This window comes from Sparus aurata, chromosome 6 (genome assembly GCF_900880675.1).
Source record: "Sparus aurata chromosome 6, fSpaAur1.1, whole genome shotgun sequence".
In the NCBI taxonomy this organism is placed as follows: domain Eukaryota; kingdom Metazoa; phylum Chordata; class Actinopteri; order Spariformes; family Sparidae; genus Sparus; species Sparus aurata.
In genome coordinates this window covers 17190276-17207298 of record NC_044192.1, presented here as the reverse complement: position 1 = coordinate 17207298, position 17023 = coordinate 17190276, and the positions used below count along the sequence as shown (strand labels likewise).

General features: G+C 40.9%; 1 protein-coding gene across 7 annotated transcripts in view; it reads right to left on the bottom strand.

Annotated features, from left to right (window-relative positions):
- The window catches only part of kaznb (kazrin, periplakin interacting protein b), a 129571-nt gene that overhangs the window by 77084 nt on the left and 35464 nt on the right, over positions 1-17023 (bottom strand). For 6 of the 7 annotated variants that reach the window (XR_003984395.1, XM_030420590.1, XM_030420591.1 and 3 more), the window contains exon 4: positions 2531-2738. Coding sequence is in view for 5 of the 7 variants with exons in the window: in XM_030420590.1 (XP_030276450.1) it covers positions 2531-2738 (208 nt within the window). In the remaining 2 variants the exon portion in view is untranslated. Of the gene's footprint in view, positions 1-2055; positions 2162-2530; positions 2739-17023 lie in introns of those variants that run through there. The other variant, XM_030420592.1, reaches the window with a different exon arrangement.

Below are 17023 nucleotides of genomic sequence, written 5' to 3'. Positions count from 1 at the left end.
TCGTGATTGTGATTGGTTCATCGCATGCTGCTCACCTAACATTACATCCTGATTAACTGCCACAAAGGTTCACATGCTTCAAGTAGAGTTTATTTACTCTTGGCCACACATTATGGTATGGATTACAAATGTAAAACAAAACTATAATACAATGGCAAACAACCAGAATAGATTCCCAGCAAAGCTAAGTTTTCTAAAGAAAGGCAGAACATTACTTCAGTACTTAATACACAATCATGATTTCTTCCCACAAAGCAAATAATGATGCGTTCTTATGAAGGCTTGAACAGACTTGTTTCAACCGATAATGTCATCAGAACAAAAATAAATATCCAAGCTGTCCTCTTTACTTGCAATCAGGAAACATTTTATAATAACGTTTCTATGCACAGTTTTTTTTTACCCATGGTCTTCTCCTCCCATGGATTCACAGGCGTGCAAAATAGGGCTGTCACGATTTCAGATTTTCGCAGCCAAACAAAGTCAAGATAACGATACCATCATGACAACTGTAGCTAATTAACAAAAAGAAAATGCTGTCAGTAAAATTCTTATTTAATTCTGTTTACAGTAAGTAGTGCTTGTTTCTGGCAAATTACATTTAAGTCTGTGTGCAGGGAGGTGGAGAGACAGTTTGTAACTTGACAAAAGTGAACAGAAAAAGCAGTTAAACTTACTAAATACGAAGAAGGCAATCAGATGAACTGATAAACAAAAGATCCACAAAGCCTTACATGTGTGCTGGATTATAATACACAATATTATCATATGTGTATTATGAACACAATAAAAATATTCAGATATCATCAATGCTGGCATATTGCAAAAGCTCCGGTGCAATGCTTTGCTCTGTGGATCAGAAATGTCATAACAGCGATTCATTTGCTAGCTAGCTAGCTAGCAGCAGCATGGCACGTTGGTGCATCTTCAGATTTTCGCCGACTCAAACCTCGTTCCATTTCCCCCATAATACTGAGGTTATGGGCCTGCAGGCAAGAATGAAATCACTTGAGAAGATTTGTATCGGTGGACACCATGTTTGCAAGATCACTTCAGTGTTCCAATCAAATTCCTCTCGACATTGTGTCTAAAACTGCTGTTTCATCTGGACTTTACAGCAGCAATTTCACTTCCATAACAACGTTGTACGTAATTTAAAATATAATGTCCAAAATCTAAGCAGCAAAAGCATGAGTGGATTTAACTCGAAAATCACTGTATCCTACATCTCTCATGATGCCTGACATCATCATAATAACTGTGTTATTATCGCAGAAGACCTCATTGTGTGAAATCAGCGAGGTGCACCTTTAATTGCATCTAGAGGACGCATTGCAATAATTCCTGAGACTGTGCAAAGCCACGGCTCTGAGGATAAGTCTGGTAGCTGTGATTCACATGCCAGAGGCGTAGTTGAAAACAAGAACATCAGCGCTCTGAAACCACATTTCACATCAGCCTTCAGGACCAGCAGACGGTATGAGGGATCACCTGCAGCTGAACTACATACGACCAACACAGGAAGCCATTTAATGGACACTGACAGCAAACTGTTTGGTAGAGTATCTCCATATAGTATATCCAAACTTTCTGTACTAGCAGGCGATGAAAAGATTAAGTCATGTCATGCTGCATTCTGTTGTAAGCCTTATGGTTGCCATGGCTAATTAGTTGCTCCATAAATTGATTTGATCACCAACAGTGGTATTTGGTGTTCAGTTAACAACATCACAGGGACTTTCCAGTCTACACTGTTGTTCCAATCGTTACAAAATAAAACCTGTAATTAATGAATCCAAGATGTCAGCTATATAAAAGTAGTAATAGGGTTTAATGAGACACAGACCAAGCTGAAGCAAACATAACATAACTATAAAAATTGCAACAACTAAATATACAACAGTGTTCTTCAGATTATTACTTTTAAAAAAAAGTGGTATAAGAAGTCACGACATGAAGCCAGAACTTCATCATTTGTAGCTAATGAAGCCAGAATGCAGTTAAACAAACAGTCCCGTGAAAACTTCAGTTTAAAGCTCATTCCTCATTCATCACATCTCTTTCCCAGCTAAGTGATGGTGCCATATTGTCGCCAGCCCCGTCAGAGATGTTGGCACACAGTTCCATGGGCCTGAAGCTCAGTTTTGAGACTCCTCTGCCAGGCTTAGGGAGAGTGAGCAGAGAGAGCCAGAGCTGGAGGGAGTGCAGCCCCCAGAGGAGCCCAGCTGCTGCCTGGGAAACCAAACCCTGGACCGGCTCTGGCCCACGCTCTCTAACCTCAACCCCTCCCGTATAATAACAACACTCAGTCTGTCTCTTGTTCTCTTTTCCACTGTCATTCTGGAGTGGAGTTTGGGGAAAAATAAGTCAGTACAGGATGATATTAGTCAACCCGCTGCACATTCCCAGAATACTTCCAAATTCAAAACACTCACACATGCTCATGTTCTCACCCTCACACAGAGACAGAGAGGCAGCAGATTAGTGCACACATTCACCCACACGCTCGCATACATGCTGTGACACTCACCCCGGTAGTGGAGGCTGTCATCGTGGTGGTTGTGCTGGTGGTGGTTCTCCAAGGCAGGGGGGCTGCTGGCACCCAGCTCTGCCAGTCTGCGGCTGGTGGCAGAGAGCTCGGAGCGGAGGTTGGTCACTTCCTGACTGGCAGACTGGATGGCCCCATCGATCCTCTGTGCCAGCTGTTTGTTGTCTTCCATCATTTTAAGGATTTTCCCCTGAGGACCAAATCCACACAGAGCAGCATGATGTCAAGTGGAGCATTAGAGAGAGGGGCAAGTTAGGACCCTTTCCTTTTATCCCCCTCTCCTCTTCCTCCTCCACCTGTGCTTCTTCTCTCACAGTTTACTTTGCACATAAAACAAGCCCAAAAAAAAAAAAACGCCGGTCCCTCCGCTGTTGTCCGCTGATGTCTACCTGTTACTGCGAAAAGAGGAACGTCTGTGTGGCCAAGCACCACACCGTCAGAGAAAGCATGTGCGTGTGAGGGAGATAGAGTGCAGGGCAGAGGAGAAACAGGAGTGAGGTGAGCGCGGGAGAAATAGAGAGGACGCAAAGAGAGAAAAAAAGACAGAGGAGGAAAAAGAGATGAAGCTCAGCAGGCAGAGGGGAAAGTGAGCACTCCCGCCGAGGAGAATGTGCTGTGAGCAGCTGCTCTCAGAGAGGACCCAGCACACACTGAGATGACATGCAGCCTTTTAAATGGATTGTACCATGTGCTGGACCAGGGGAGAGTGCGGGGGGGACGCAGTTGGACTGAGCTGCTCTCCTGAAACTCTCTAACATACAGAGTGTGTTGTGTGGATCCCACACCCTATGGAGTCTGTAATGAGTTAGTAATCGGGTGTAATAGGGGAAAAGTACAGATTGTTTCCCTTTACTTGCTCCTCTCACTGCGCTCAGAGCTTCGCAGCACTTTTGACGAGCACTTGTCAAGCCCTCTGTATCGTTCCCCTCCTGCTCCCACGTTCCCTTCCTCCCTCTCACTCACACACCCGCTGTCTCTTTGTCTCTCCCACCCCCTCTTTTTTCATTCCATTATATATTCATCTCTTTGTCCTGGGAAAGCTCACCCCCACATTGGTGGAAGGGGAAGGGGGCTGGCTCAAGACGCCCAAGGGGAAAACATTTCAACTCTGAGAGCAAACTTAGCAGAGGACAGAGGCATGGCCCTCTAATGGGCTAAACACAAAGAGGAGAGGCCAGGAGAATTACAATTGAGCTGCGGCGAGAACATAGTAGAGCTTTACTTCTTTGATCAAAAACAGTTGGAAGGATTACATCTCATCTTATCCGTCAGCCCCAACAAACAAACAGCACCGCCATCGATTCTTATCTGTACAGCTGTAAAATTCCATCACACACACAGAAAAAGGCTAGAGACCGTTCATCTTAACTTAAAACAATCCCAGATATTGCTGAGCCATCACAACTTTGAATCTGCATTTGACATTTCATTTCCCAAGTAAGAAAACGCATCCTGACTCTGGCAAAAAAAGCGAGGCGGATGAGTGATACATCACTCAGACGCTGTCATCCGAAGCTCACGGTGATAAGGGCTCAATGCTCATTGGTATTCACACAATGGCAGAGAGAGACAAACAGAGATAGGACTGCAAGCATGCAAGACTGAATGAGACACACAACTTGTTGGTTACACCGGCAGTTTGTTCACCGCACCGGGTTTATGATGAAGTCCCTGCAGTGACTCGGGTCAAGATCAGATCATGTGTATAAACAACAGCCAATCAGCAGGGCCCTTGGCTTCATCTTTAATCTCTCTCAAGTACATAAGTGAAAGGTGTTTACAGTGCCATCTCTTTTATCACTCTTTTCTTCTACTTTGACCAATCTTATCTACCTTTTCTCATCTTTATGGATTTTTTAAACAATATATGAGACTGCTAGCCACAACCACAGTATGCAACGACACTGGAGGAAATAACAGACAAAATTGTGACATTCTACCTGCACCTGGAAAAAGTTAGCTCGCCAGTGTGGGAGTTTTTTGGATTACTTAACAATGACTTGACCGATTGCATTATCTATTTTTAACATTTCCTATAGATCACAATAATATCGTCATCGTGAATTCTTTCGGCCAAGATAGTAATGTTGTGAAAATCTGATGTTATGACAGCCCTAACAACGAGTAAAGGCCCCTAACAGCATCCCCAGGTATAAACAACCTCATTGCATTTCCTGGTTGGACTAATCTGAGAGCCTCATATTGTTGTAAATGAAATATTTGGGGGCTTTTAACTGTGTATCAGCTAAATTAAGCAATTTGAAGACCGCGTTCCCTTGGAAATTGCGATTCCATTTGCCGGCCTTTTTATAGAGAACAAGGACGAGACGTGAACGGCAGTGAGCAACACATTGTGATATTTTGGGACATGTGAGCTATGGTAGAAACTAAGGAAAAACTAGTGGTGGAGGAAGCACACCTCGTGGTGATCTTATTAAACTTAAAAACTGGATGGAAGGTGGAAAACATACTGAAAAACACAGATTTAAAAAATGACATCATGCTAACAAGTTGATGCTTAGCTGGTACAATGTTCACCATCATCCTAATTTTGCATGCTAACATTTGCTAATAAGCATGAAACTCAAAGTAAATAGTGAATGGCCCACTGATAGAAACACAGAAATCACCTCCCACTGCATTTAATTGTTTATTATTTTCATAGCTTTGTGGAATTATTGGGATTCATCCTTAGGGCAACATGGAGATTTAATAGCAATCCATCCAATAACTGTCTATAATTTTCATTAGAAGCCAAAATTGTCACCTGGTGGCGGCAATAAAAGGTCAGAGGATGATCACAGTCTGCAGGATTCCGAAGACTGTGCGTTTCTGTAATACATTTCATGGCAATTCCTTACATATTTGTCCAGATATTTTTGTCTGGAACAAAGTGGTGAACTGACCAACCACGTCTTGAGACACACTGTGTCTCAGCATGGCTAACATTTGTAAGTTGCAGCTGTAGATGAAAGATTTTATCCAATCTTACACCACAAGGACACACACAGTATCAAAACAGTGCTTCTCTTGTTGCATGTCCCTGTTTGTTTCTTCTTCTCCATCAGTCCTCTTTCTGTCTGTACTGTCTCTTTATTACATAATCTATCTATCTCCATCAACATCTGCCTTCCAACCCACAACCAGATACGCAAACATGACAATTATTTTAGTTACGAGAGAAAACTTCTCCAGCAGCACTGGCATGTTTGATCATATCGCATGTTAGCAGATCATTATCACCGTCTAGACAGTCCAATCACTGGCCCCGATTAGTGCACTGGCCCCGATTTGTAGCTGATTCGCAAAGAACAGATATAGCGTGAACTAAAGGGATGATCGAATGTCCAGTTTTTGCTTTACACTGAAGGGCCCCATTATTCCAGAATGGTTAGTTTTCTTAAACAACATGACAGCTTCATTCCTATAAAACCACAAGTACAGTCTGCTTTGAGCTCTGTGAGGCAAGGCTTTCATATGTTCCACTGTGGAATGCGAGGAAATTAATGATTTTAAGGGTCAAGGGTCGGGACGTGTCCCAGATACACATCAATAACCGGACAAATACTTTGAGGAGTCATAATTGTGTCTGTGTCCAAAACACACAACGTCCTCCTCTGTCCCCATAACTTGACTGAAAGCATTTGCAGCACAGCCATGGCTGAGACCTTCGACCAGTGCAGGAACTTGACTTCCTTAAACAACCACTTCTCCCACCACTGCTTCTGGTCCATTTTTGCAAACTTCGCCGAGTGTTTGTGTTGTTAGTTTGCTCACTTGTTTGATGCTATTAATGGGAAGTTTAATTAAGTGTGCCGAGGGTGTGCCGTTAAAAAGAGGTATTGATAAACAGTCACCATGACTGTCTGCCTGGGTTAATTGAATATCGACTAATCCTCCGCACACTGGAATGCTATCCATTTTTTCCCAATAGCAAAGTGATATAATGCCCTGCTCAACTATTTATACAGGTCTTATCAGGGGCCTGGGGAAAATAACCACCCCGCTCCCCAAGACTCAGTAATGTCCATCAAATACTGTGAGGACAAGGCAGCTATAGAGCCTGTCAGGTGTGAGAGAGTACGGGAGAGTTTTCTGTGTGAATAGATGGAGCTGGGTGAGTTATAAAATTAATGTCTAGAACAAAAATACTTTTAGGAGGTGCATTATGTCATCCGAATGATGTGTGTATTACCAGTGAGCCGAGAAGAAATCGGCAACCACATTTCATGGAACAGCTTCCATCTGAGTGACGATGAGAGGGCAGAAAGATCCATGAAAGTGCGAGGGAACACTTGACTCTGAGACCTCTGCGACGTGTTGGTCGAGGACTCTTCCTGGTGGCACACAGTGCAGAGTTAGAGCTTTCACACCCACAAGGGCACAATTGGTGAGGAGTGATTCTTTAAGAAATTGTTGAAATAAAGACATGTGGTGCAACTAGGCTGGTGTTTGCAGGTCGACAGAAGGGAAACTCCCATGAAAGAGCACAGATATACTGCAGAGTAACAGCTCAAGTTGTGGCTGTCCATTTGGGACTCAAGGGGAGGGTGAAGGTGTGATTTGCTGATAATAAGAAACAGAACAATCAACAATACGTGGCAAATATATAGTTGATTAAACTTATTCACTAGTTATTCCACTGTTCACAAACCATGAAATTCTATAGCAATTATAAAGGTTTATAAACATCAGTTGCAACTTTATAATGGCTATCCAATTAATGTTTCTAGATAACCTACGCAGTATTTGTTAACAAAATAATATAAACATTAGTTGCACCTTTACCTTACAATAAAAAAAATGCTGAATAAAAGGTTACTGAATCATTTGATTGTTTGTTAACAGTGAAATAAATATTAACTCAAATTTGATTAACTATAAATTTACCATTTATTAATAGTGGTTGTTAAAGCATTATCCAACATACTCAGCCACATGCTACTGGAGCCACAACTGCATCAGAATCAGAATCAGAATCAATTTTCATAATTGTTACAACAAAAAACACTTTAACAATACAACTTATGTTGTATCTGCTACTTGTTCCCTGACGACTACAGAGAACATAAACAACATAAAAAAATAAGAAAAGAAGATTTAATATTAAATGAGGATGGGCAAAAAAACCCTGCAGCCATTTGCCATCCTAATGTCCACTTCATCCTGTGCTGTACATTTAGCAACATACAGCAAGACAATACCACTACACGTCTAAATATCTGATTCAATTCACCTGCACGAAATATTTTTGTGGCCACTTGATGGCAGCCCAACAAGCTGGAAACACAACACTAACCACCTTATAAAGTTCATAGTTGCTAGCAAACAGTGGGAACTAGGTCAAGATGCTTTGCATGACACTAAAAGGTCTTTCAAAATGTTTTTTTTTCTGTCATTGGACTTACTTTTAATTTGATTCCCAAATTGAAACCTCCCCATTTTCGATTATTGCAGATCAGAAATTGAAATATTTGGGGTTCATTCAATGGTCAAGTAATAACAGGCCTCCTAATTGGCACTGAGAATGACAAAATTCCTCCAATAGGAACGAGGGACCATCAGCAGACAAGAATCATCTCTGGAGGGTTTTATTACAGCATTATGGTTGTTTATATATTCCAGAAAGATACAGTGGAAAGTATTTCTCAGCCCCCATACGCAGCAGAGCTGCTCGGAATCTAAACCTCCACAGACAGCACTTCTGAATTTCTAAATCTCTGTATGTCAAAATGTTGTCTGCTGGGGACTGATACAAAACGGCAGGTTTCAGGATGTTTTATTCTGGAAATAAAGGCTGTCTGGGTACACAGCAAACTGTCTGCCAACATCAAAGGGTACAAGAGTCCCCATTCTTTACTTGTAGGCAGGTTAATTGGAAGCATATTGGGATTCTACTTTTGTCTGTTCACTATCAGCACCGTGCAACGAGGAGAAAAAACAGAAAAAGAAAAAGTGCTGCATGAAAAGGATGACAGGAAGAGTTTGAGTGTCCTTATCAAAGTTTGACAAATTAGAACAAGTGATTCCTGTGCCACTTCAACCACCTCTTGTTTTGCTTTGCCCACAATCCTGACAAACAAGATACTTCAGACAAAACTGGCCATTGTGGGCTTAGTGAATATAGCACCACTTTCCCACAGCAATAAGGCTGCACTGATAAGTTTGTGCTTGTGCAACAGTGCTGGTTGACTACTTAAGAATGCGTTCTGATGTAATGTAAAAAAGATCATCAAGCATGAATTACTTGACAGCAATAGAAAAAAACAGAAAAAAGAAAGCTCCATTTATCCACTTTGAATGCAGATTTATAAAATGCAAATGTCACAGTTGGAGGGAATAAATGGGTATTTATGTCTGTACAAGTGACGGGAAGAGAAAGCCTTTTGCCCTGAGTGGTCACACACAGGGACAGAGGGTCATTGATGGAGTAAACAGTGAATGGCAGGGAGCGGAAACTCAACTCCTTCTCTTTGTACGTGTGTTTTCCCTCTCTCCTTTGCTGGCTATGCTATGTTTCTACGTGTTTGCTGGTGAAGTAAATATGTAACTGTTTGTTCACCACCACACCAACCAGCCGACTGGTTTGTGGACTACTATTTTGAAGCCAAGGAGATTGGCTTAAAGGTTGTCAACATCTTGTTTTTTTTGTTTTTTTCGACAGAAGTGACCACTTTTGGATGAGAGGGTGGAGCTGGGAACAAAATCCTGACTGGACCTACATGAGAATGCTCGCAACCTGTCAATCAATAGGTAGCCACGCCCTAAAGCATTCCCTGCTTTATCATCTATTTTATTCTAAATGGGACCATAATTTATAATATGAACATCATTCTTTACTGAAGATGACCTGAAACTATGGCTTGAGACCATACATACGGATTACTGAGGTGATACGTCCAGTGAGAACAAGGGTCAGGTTTGAAACACACTGAGTTGCCCCCTACTGGCCAGTAGAATCAATGCAGTATCAAGGCACTTCTGCATTGGCTTTCCTCTTTTCAGACCCAGAAGCCCCATCCTCTAAATACTGTCTAAGGATGTTTTTGCTGCTTGTTAAAGGATGTTTAACGGCCCTATTATAACAGTGTGGTTGTAAGCATCTATGGCCCTAGTTGTTTTGGTTTGTTCGCAACGTTAGCACTAGACGGCTCTTGTCAGATAAATCACTCTTATTGGCTGTTCTGCAAAGCAAATCATCACACATGAAGAGAAACAAGAAAACAAAGGGAAAGCCTGATGAATGTGATGCTGTACTATCTATGATTTCACAGATTTAGCATGATTCCTCCTTATTTTTTGCTGCTGCCTCTTCACCAGTGCCATTTCCAACTGGCCAGTGCAGACATATTTTTAATTACAATATATATATTATATATAGTAGCGAAAGTGGTGTCGAATTGTCTTTGTGTCGCAAGCTCTACTTTCCCATTTTTGAATGACGAATACAGACTACCTCTACCTGGGGGTATGGCAACATATTTCCTCTCACACAGGTGCACCACGTACAAGATAGGAGGCAGTCAGCTGTAGTGACTGAGGACGGTTGTCATAGAAAAAAAACATCAACAAACAATCCGAGTTTGAAAGACTGCAATTATATCTTGTGAAAGAGGGAAAGGAAGCAGCATTCAGCATTTAAACTGTTGGAAAGATTTTGGACTGTAACACCCCCATGAAGATAAAAGGTTACAAAGAGTACAAAGGATCACTTATAATCTAAAGAACCTTGGTCTTTGTATTCAAATTATTCTCACTTTGTTCCATGTGGGGTTTCAAAGTCAAAGTAACTGACATTTTAAAACAGGCACAAGTTATAACATCGGAAACAAAACACCTTATCAGGAGTACTTGCCATCCTTTAAAGTAAAGCTATCAAATGAACCTGTCTACAGTCCAGGCAGCTCCTGACGTCACTATATGCTCTGTGGTCTTTAACCCTTGAATACTCATTTAAACCTACAGCAAGATGATATCAACAGGTCCCTGAACAGTAGACAGTAGCAGTTTCACTTCAGCTTGAACTCTGGCTGAGGGGTAAACTCCTATTAAATCCTGTAATGGCTGAATAAGACCTGGAGAGAAACACCTATTGTCTGTAACCTAAAGTCCTCCTGAAGTTCCACTCCAACGCCTTGCAGTCGGTTCCTTCTCCCATCTCTGATAGTCTCTTAATAATAAACAGTTTGACAGCCTCTCCACTTGAAGATAATGGTCAGCAGGTCGATGCCAGATGCCTTGATGAGTATGAAGATAAAGGTTTGTCTGCAAGACTCTGGGGGAATCACAGGCAGAGAGGATGTTGGGGTGAGGGAGGCGGGAGGGAAGAATGGGACCGGCGGAATGGGAAATATGTATCTGATGATGGAGAATAAAACTGTAAGAAATGACATTCCTCCGTAGTTTCATATGTCTTCCCTCCGACAAGACACATTCTGCTTCGTGCCTCATTTCCCCTCGATCTCACTTCTGCTCCCTGCTGGCTGTTTTTTCTCATTGTTTATTCTCTCAGTGTTCCCCAGAATGCATTGCCAGGTTTCAACGCAATATGTCTGCTGAATCCCATTCCGCCCCACTCATATTTTTGTCTTCAGACTTGAGCATGCAGGGCTGAATGCTGCAGTCATCTCTAATGACATGCAGATCACTGTGAGATCACAGACAGAGGCAGCCTGGGTACAAAAGGTGCATGTGACAGACTCAGCTACTTTGCTGCTGTTTGATTGAGTTCCTCACTCCTGTCATCGTTCTCTGTTTACTTCTGCAGGAGGTACAATTACATGGTGATGTTGAGAGAATGGGAGATGTGCCTATAGCTCACTGGGGAGATGAGAAAGATAGCTGACAGTTTTATAATCATCAACATAATTAAATTGCCATTTGAACGAGTCCAACTCACACCAAATCGTTGGAGAAGCTAGTAGCAGCTTTATCACAGTCCTGATCCGATAAGAAAAAACTGCAGGTTATAACTATTGACCAGCTGTTCAATAGAGCAAAAGAGCTGTCTCTTGGTAATGCTATGAGAGGATATCTTTCAAGGTAAAATGTTTTCTACAACACACGGAGAACCTCATTCATCGCCAACCCTTCCTCAATCCATCTCTCCCCCTTTTCTCAGAGCAGCAGGGTGATTTTCACTGGGCAACTGCACTGAAAATCACCCTGACAGAGCTCTCCTGTTGATTTATGATACACGTTTAGTTATTTATTGGCTAATCATGGCAGGCTGCTGAGAGCAGGTTAGAGTACACCTCCCAAGACAACTGGGCCAGCCTCAGGTGAAGAGATGAAAGGGCTGGGCCGCTGTCTGGAGAGCTTGGGAGACGCCTGCTTCAAGGCGAAAGAATAAACCTCCAATTAATGAAAGACAGGAAGATCATATAGGAATAGTCGTACATTAAGGGCGGGAGGGGGGGCTTTTTTGCTTTCTTGCTGATAGTACGCAGGATTTAGTGGCATCTAGTAGTGTGGTTGCAGATTACAACCAACTTAACGGCCCTAGAAATGTGAAAAATGCAAATAAAAAAATTAAAATTAAAAATTAAGTATGGCGTCATGAAGCCAAATCTACATAGTGAGCAAACTGTGTTATTAGGATGTCAAGTTATGCTTAAGCTTACATTGTGAAAAAAAGCACCTGTAAAGTGAAAAAAGACAGTCAGAATACCTTGTTTCACGATCATAATCTGATCCATTCTGTCCAATAATGTTTGGACAGTTGAGGACAGCCACATGATTAAATCATGTTATCCCTGTTCAAGTTAGTGGGAGGCTAAATAAGAAGTTTGCTGTCTTGACAGACGAAATGCACAGATTAAATGGGCCCCACAATGCAGAAGATCTGAGTAATTTTAAACACGAAAAGTCAGCAGCCTGTTAGCTTAGCTTAGCACAAGGACTAAATACTTTGGGACAAAGCTGGTCTGGCTCTGTTCACTAACTAGCAACTCGGCTGACAAAAAACACATCATATCTTGTTACTTCATCTCAACAGTACAAAAATGAGAGTGATAATTTTATATATATATGTAAATATCAAATTCTTGTCAAGAAATTTGATTCACATAAATGTCTTACAATACCTTAAAGTGACCAAAGCTAGTGTGCAGCATACAGGGCCAAAGACACTGCAGTCTGCAGAGAAAACACTCTGAGGCCAAACAAGAATTTTCTGCACCAAAGACGAACACACCCAGGTAAACTGTAGCACTGCAGCCAAATAACTGGCAGGTTTAGGGGGAAAGCTGTGCAGTGCTGAGGACGGATTAATCCATATCTGACGGAGAGCTGTTTCGGTACAGTGTATTGATAAGGAGCTTATCCCCTTGTTGGTGTGTGTAAAGGCACATCTGCAGAGCCTATTGATTAAGAGACTCATCTCACTCTCGTGTGTTCCCACTCCAGAGGACAGTTCCAATGAATAGTAACACTAGAGACAACAATCACTCCATCACTGCTTTATCACTGTCCTCATGCAGCTACTTTGTATGCACAACGGTGAACTGAACACTTTTTCCAATTTCTTCATGTTTAAGTGACATTTTCAGCCCACTTCCTATCAAAAATGCACACTGCAGGCAGTTACACTTAATTTCTTTCAGCTCTAATCTTTTTTTTCAGAAAAGAATCATAAGATTCAAAATATCTTTAAAAAAATTGTGAATGTAATAGAGCAAAATTCTTGTTGCGTTGTTAAAGATACAATAGCAGTCCTGTGGCACCAAGAGAATTCAAAAATTGCTCCCAAGACACGAATTACTACTGGGAATTACTTCCATTATTTGCTAAAGCTAATACTACAAGATATGAAACTTGTAGGAACATGCTGAAAAATGAGCAACAAGGGAAGCGGAGAGGAAGATAAATAAAGCGGAGAAATGGAAGGGCACCGAGACAGCACGAGAGAGACAAGGTTGGAGCCAAAAACATGTGAAGTCGCAAAGTCATTTATTATATTTCAACATTTATCTCCACGAGAGAGAGCAGAGTTATCAGAAGGACTAAATTGAAAGACATTCAAGCGTGCACTAGAGAGTCAGTAAAAGGCACACTGACGAGCAGACCGGCACAAACTCTCTCAGTATTCTGGGCTTAGCATACTGTTCTGCATCGAAAGTCTTTTATGCACATATATGCACCGCACACACACACCTGGACCCACATACATATGCACTCACAGAGATAGCTCAAACATTAAAATGCAAAAGCAATTAAACGCAAGCCACAACAGGGCTGAGAAAGTGCCAATGTGACAGTGGGGCTTTGATTATTTTAATTAGAGCAATATGGCTGACTCATCTGTGAATATAAGTGAAGGAAAAAAGAAGATCATTCTCCTGACTGAAAACCTGTTTTAGAGTTCTAGGCTGCGACTACTTTACATATGCTTTCGAACGAAAGGGCAAAGCACTTATGTAAATGTGTTTAGAGAGACAAACTGTGCTGATGAGATACTTTTGTATTATGTCTTTTATTTAATGGCTCCAACTTATTCTAATTGTAAATGTATGTGATTTAAATTTGTTTAATAAGCCGGCTCCTGCAGGGGCTGCGAGTTGCATTAATCTGCATGCTAAATTAGTTTGTCTGAATCTAAAACTTGTCTGGCTCAGGGAGTTGAGCTCTTGTAAGGGATTTTAACAGGGTATTAACATTAAGATCCATGGAAAGCAAAACAATGCAATGTTCCTCTGTTTCTAAAAATGATGCATGTGGGCAAACTAATTAACATAGACAATTTTACAGTCATGCTGAAGAGATGGAATACGCTCCAAGCAGTTTCCTTGCAGACGTGCCCCGGTGTTATGTTGTCCTTGCTGTATTTCTAGATGTAATTTGTTGGTGCATCTAATAAAACAGACTTAGTATTTGTATAATGTTTCTGCCGTCTTCCTGTTCATACATGTGATTCTGTCACAAAAAAAAAACACACAATAAAGATGGAGTGAAGCAAGAAGGTGGAGGACAGAAAAAAAATATTTGTCGATCACCCCAGCTTTAAAGCCACAATCAAAAGGCAGTTTGTTTACCGAGGATAACAATCTGGTTGGAATGCAATTCTTCAAGACCTAAAAACCACCTTTCATTACACGAGGCTTTGAAAGCTTAATGGTCACCCTGCTTCTCCCTGAAGAGACAACCAATGCTTAAACATAAACCACAGATGAGGTAGAGAAGCTGAAAAGTGCAGCGAAGAGCTTTTACACTTGAATGCACAGACGCTCAGTGGGTGCCTTCCAGTTGTATCACTTTGGATAAACATACAAAATGTTCTCCACTCCTCAACCTGCTGAAATGTAGTAACTCTCAGTCACTTATATCTGAACAATGTGACGGAAAATGCATTAAAGTATATTATACTGTAAAATGTCACCTATTTAAAACTATAATATCTATAGCATTGCTGAGTTGTGGTCCACTTTCTGCCCAGCGTAATATGTTCTGCCTTATATTATCACTTTGCCTATGTTCCAAACACTACAACTAAATTGTTCCAAAGAGACATTATGTTCCCCTGTAACGTTTTTTCCAGTGTTCAAGGGTTACCCTCTCGTATCATACATACTGTGGGAAGTATAGTGCAGCAGAGATTAGAGTTAGTATTTCTGTATGTGTATTTAGGCTGCTAAAACACATGGATTGATGTTAGGTTAGTGAGGTTAGTGCTTGCTAATAATACTGGTTTTGATTAAATACTGAAAAAGTAAACATGTCATGTCTTGTGTTTCCTGTCAATTTCAACTTTTCAAGTGCTGTGCCTTAAAATAGCAATAAAAACGTTAATGTGAGTTTGTGCACATTCTTGAGTGCCTTATCTCAGTGCCTCTCTCCACTCCGCTGTCATGGATCAACAGTAGCTAACATTAGTTTAGAAATGAAGTCCACTAACACAAAGTAACGGCCGACATCCTGCACAATGGAGTAGTTCTACAGAGCCTGTTTAATTACATGGTGGGACTAGGAAAGTCAGGGGTTCATCCTCAAAGGACCATGAATGTTTGTACCAAAGCTGTTTACAGCCAGCATGGCTAAACACATAACCCAGGAAAGATAACCTTTCTCTTGCAGTTTTAAGTAAGCTATAGGATATACATTTATATTTTAATCTAAATATAAAGTTTTAGGTGACATGGTAAGAAATAGACTATGATCTAGCATTTCTTTGTCATACATGACAGCAAACTGAATATGTCTGGGTTTTGGAATGTTGGTCAGCCAAAACAAAGCATTTGAAAATGTCACATAGGGCGGTGGAAAATCATATATGTTTATATTTCACTATTTTCAGCCATTTTAACAACTAAATTAGTAATCAAGAGAATAATCTGCAGATTATTATATGTAGATCAAACTACTCCTATGATCCCTCATTTTGCAAAGTCACAAGCTTAAATATTATTGTTAACACATGGCACATGACAAATTGATCAGAAAGCCAAAATATCTGTGCTATAAAATTTGACTTCATTGTTTGAATTACAGGATTTTAATGTCTGTCACAGTTGGATCTAAACTAAAAGGTACTAAACTACTTAAAAAAACAAGAAAACCAAAGGAATCAAGGAGCTGGCAGGATTTAAACCATTTGGAGCATCAGCTTTCAAATAGTTCCACCGGAGGAACATCTTCTAAACAGTCATGCTCTAAATCAAACAAGGCTTTAGCATGTTATAGTAAACAGCCAAAATTGAGCTGGTTTGGGCCAAACTGGAAACCCGCTGAGTTTCATTTTGCAGGAGCCTGGGAAGGTTTTTGGAAACAAGAAATATTGTAATAAAAATGTAAATGTCCAAACTGAAAAAAGACTCTTAGGTACAATAAATAGCACCCTGGAAGCTCAAAACAAAACATAAAAAATGGACATACATTATTTATGACTATCATTGTTTGCTGCCGCACAGGGAAGGAAACACTTCTCACGTAGATCCTAATGTTGTTGGTGACATTTTCATTCATCTTTAAACGATAAAATGAAGTGAATTTAGACCACAAGTGTGACTCCGTGGGTGATTTATAGTGCACAACAGTAATATTAAGCCTCACCTTACCTCCAAAGAGTAACAATTATAGCGTTTTTCAAAAGCACCTGCTTGGCAGTTTATGTCAGGGTTGCAAAAGGACAAGCATCACATTAAAATATCTTCTGTGGAGTTCATTAAAATACCATCTGTTCACCAAAAAATCACAAAGATTCATGACAGAGCAGAACTGCTCTCCGGGGAATTGTAAAAAAAAATGTTAAGATTCAGTAATCTGACAACAGCGGTATTAGACGGTGCATGATTATGCATGCTGATGGACTTTCAGCTGAGATCCCTGGAAACACGTCCACACCAAAGCAGCCAAACTGCAGTAAATGGAGCATCCAGGCAGAGCAAAGCTTCACAACCAGCTAACAAATTCATACATGAAGAACTGCAGGAGAGCATAAGAGGATTCAGAGTAGAATCAGAGTCGAGAAGAGCAATAGTA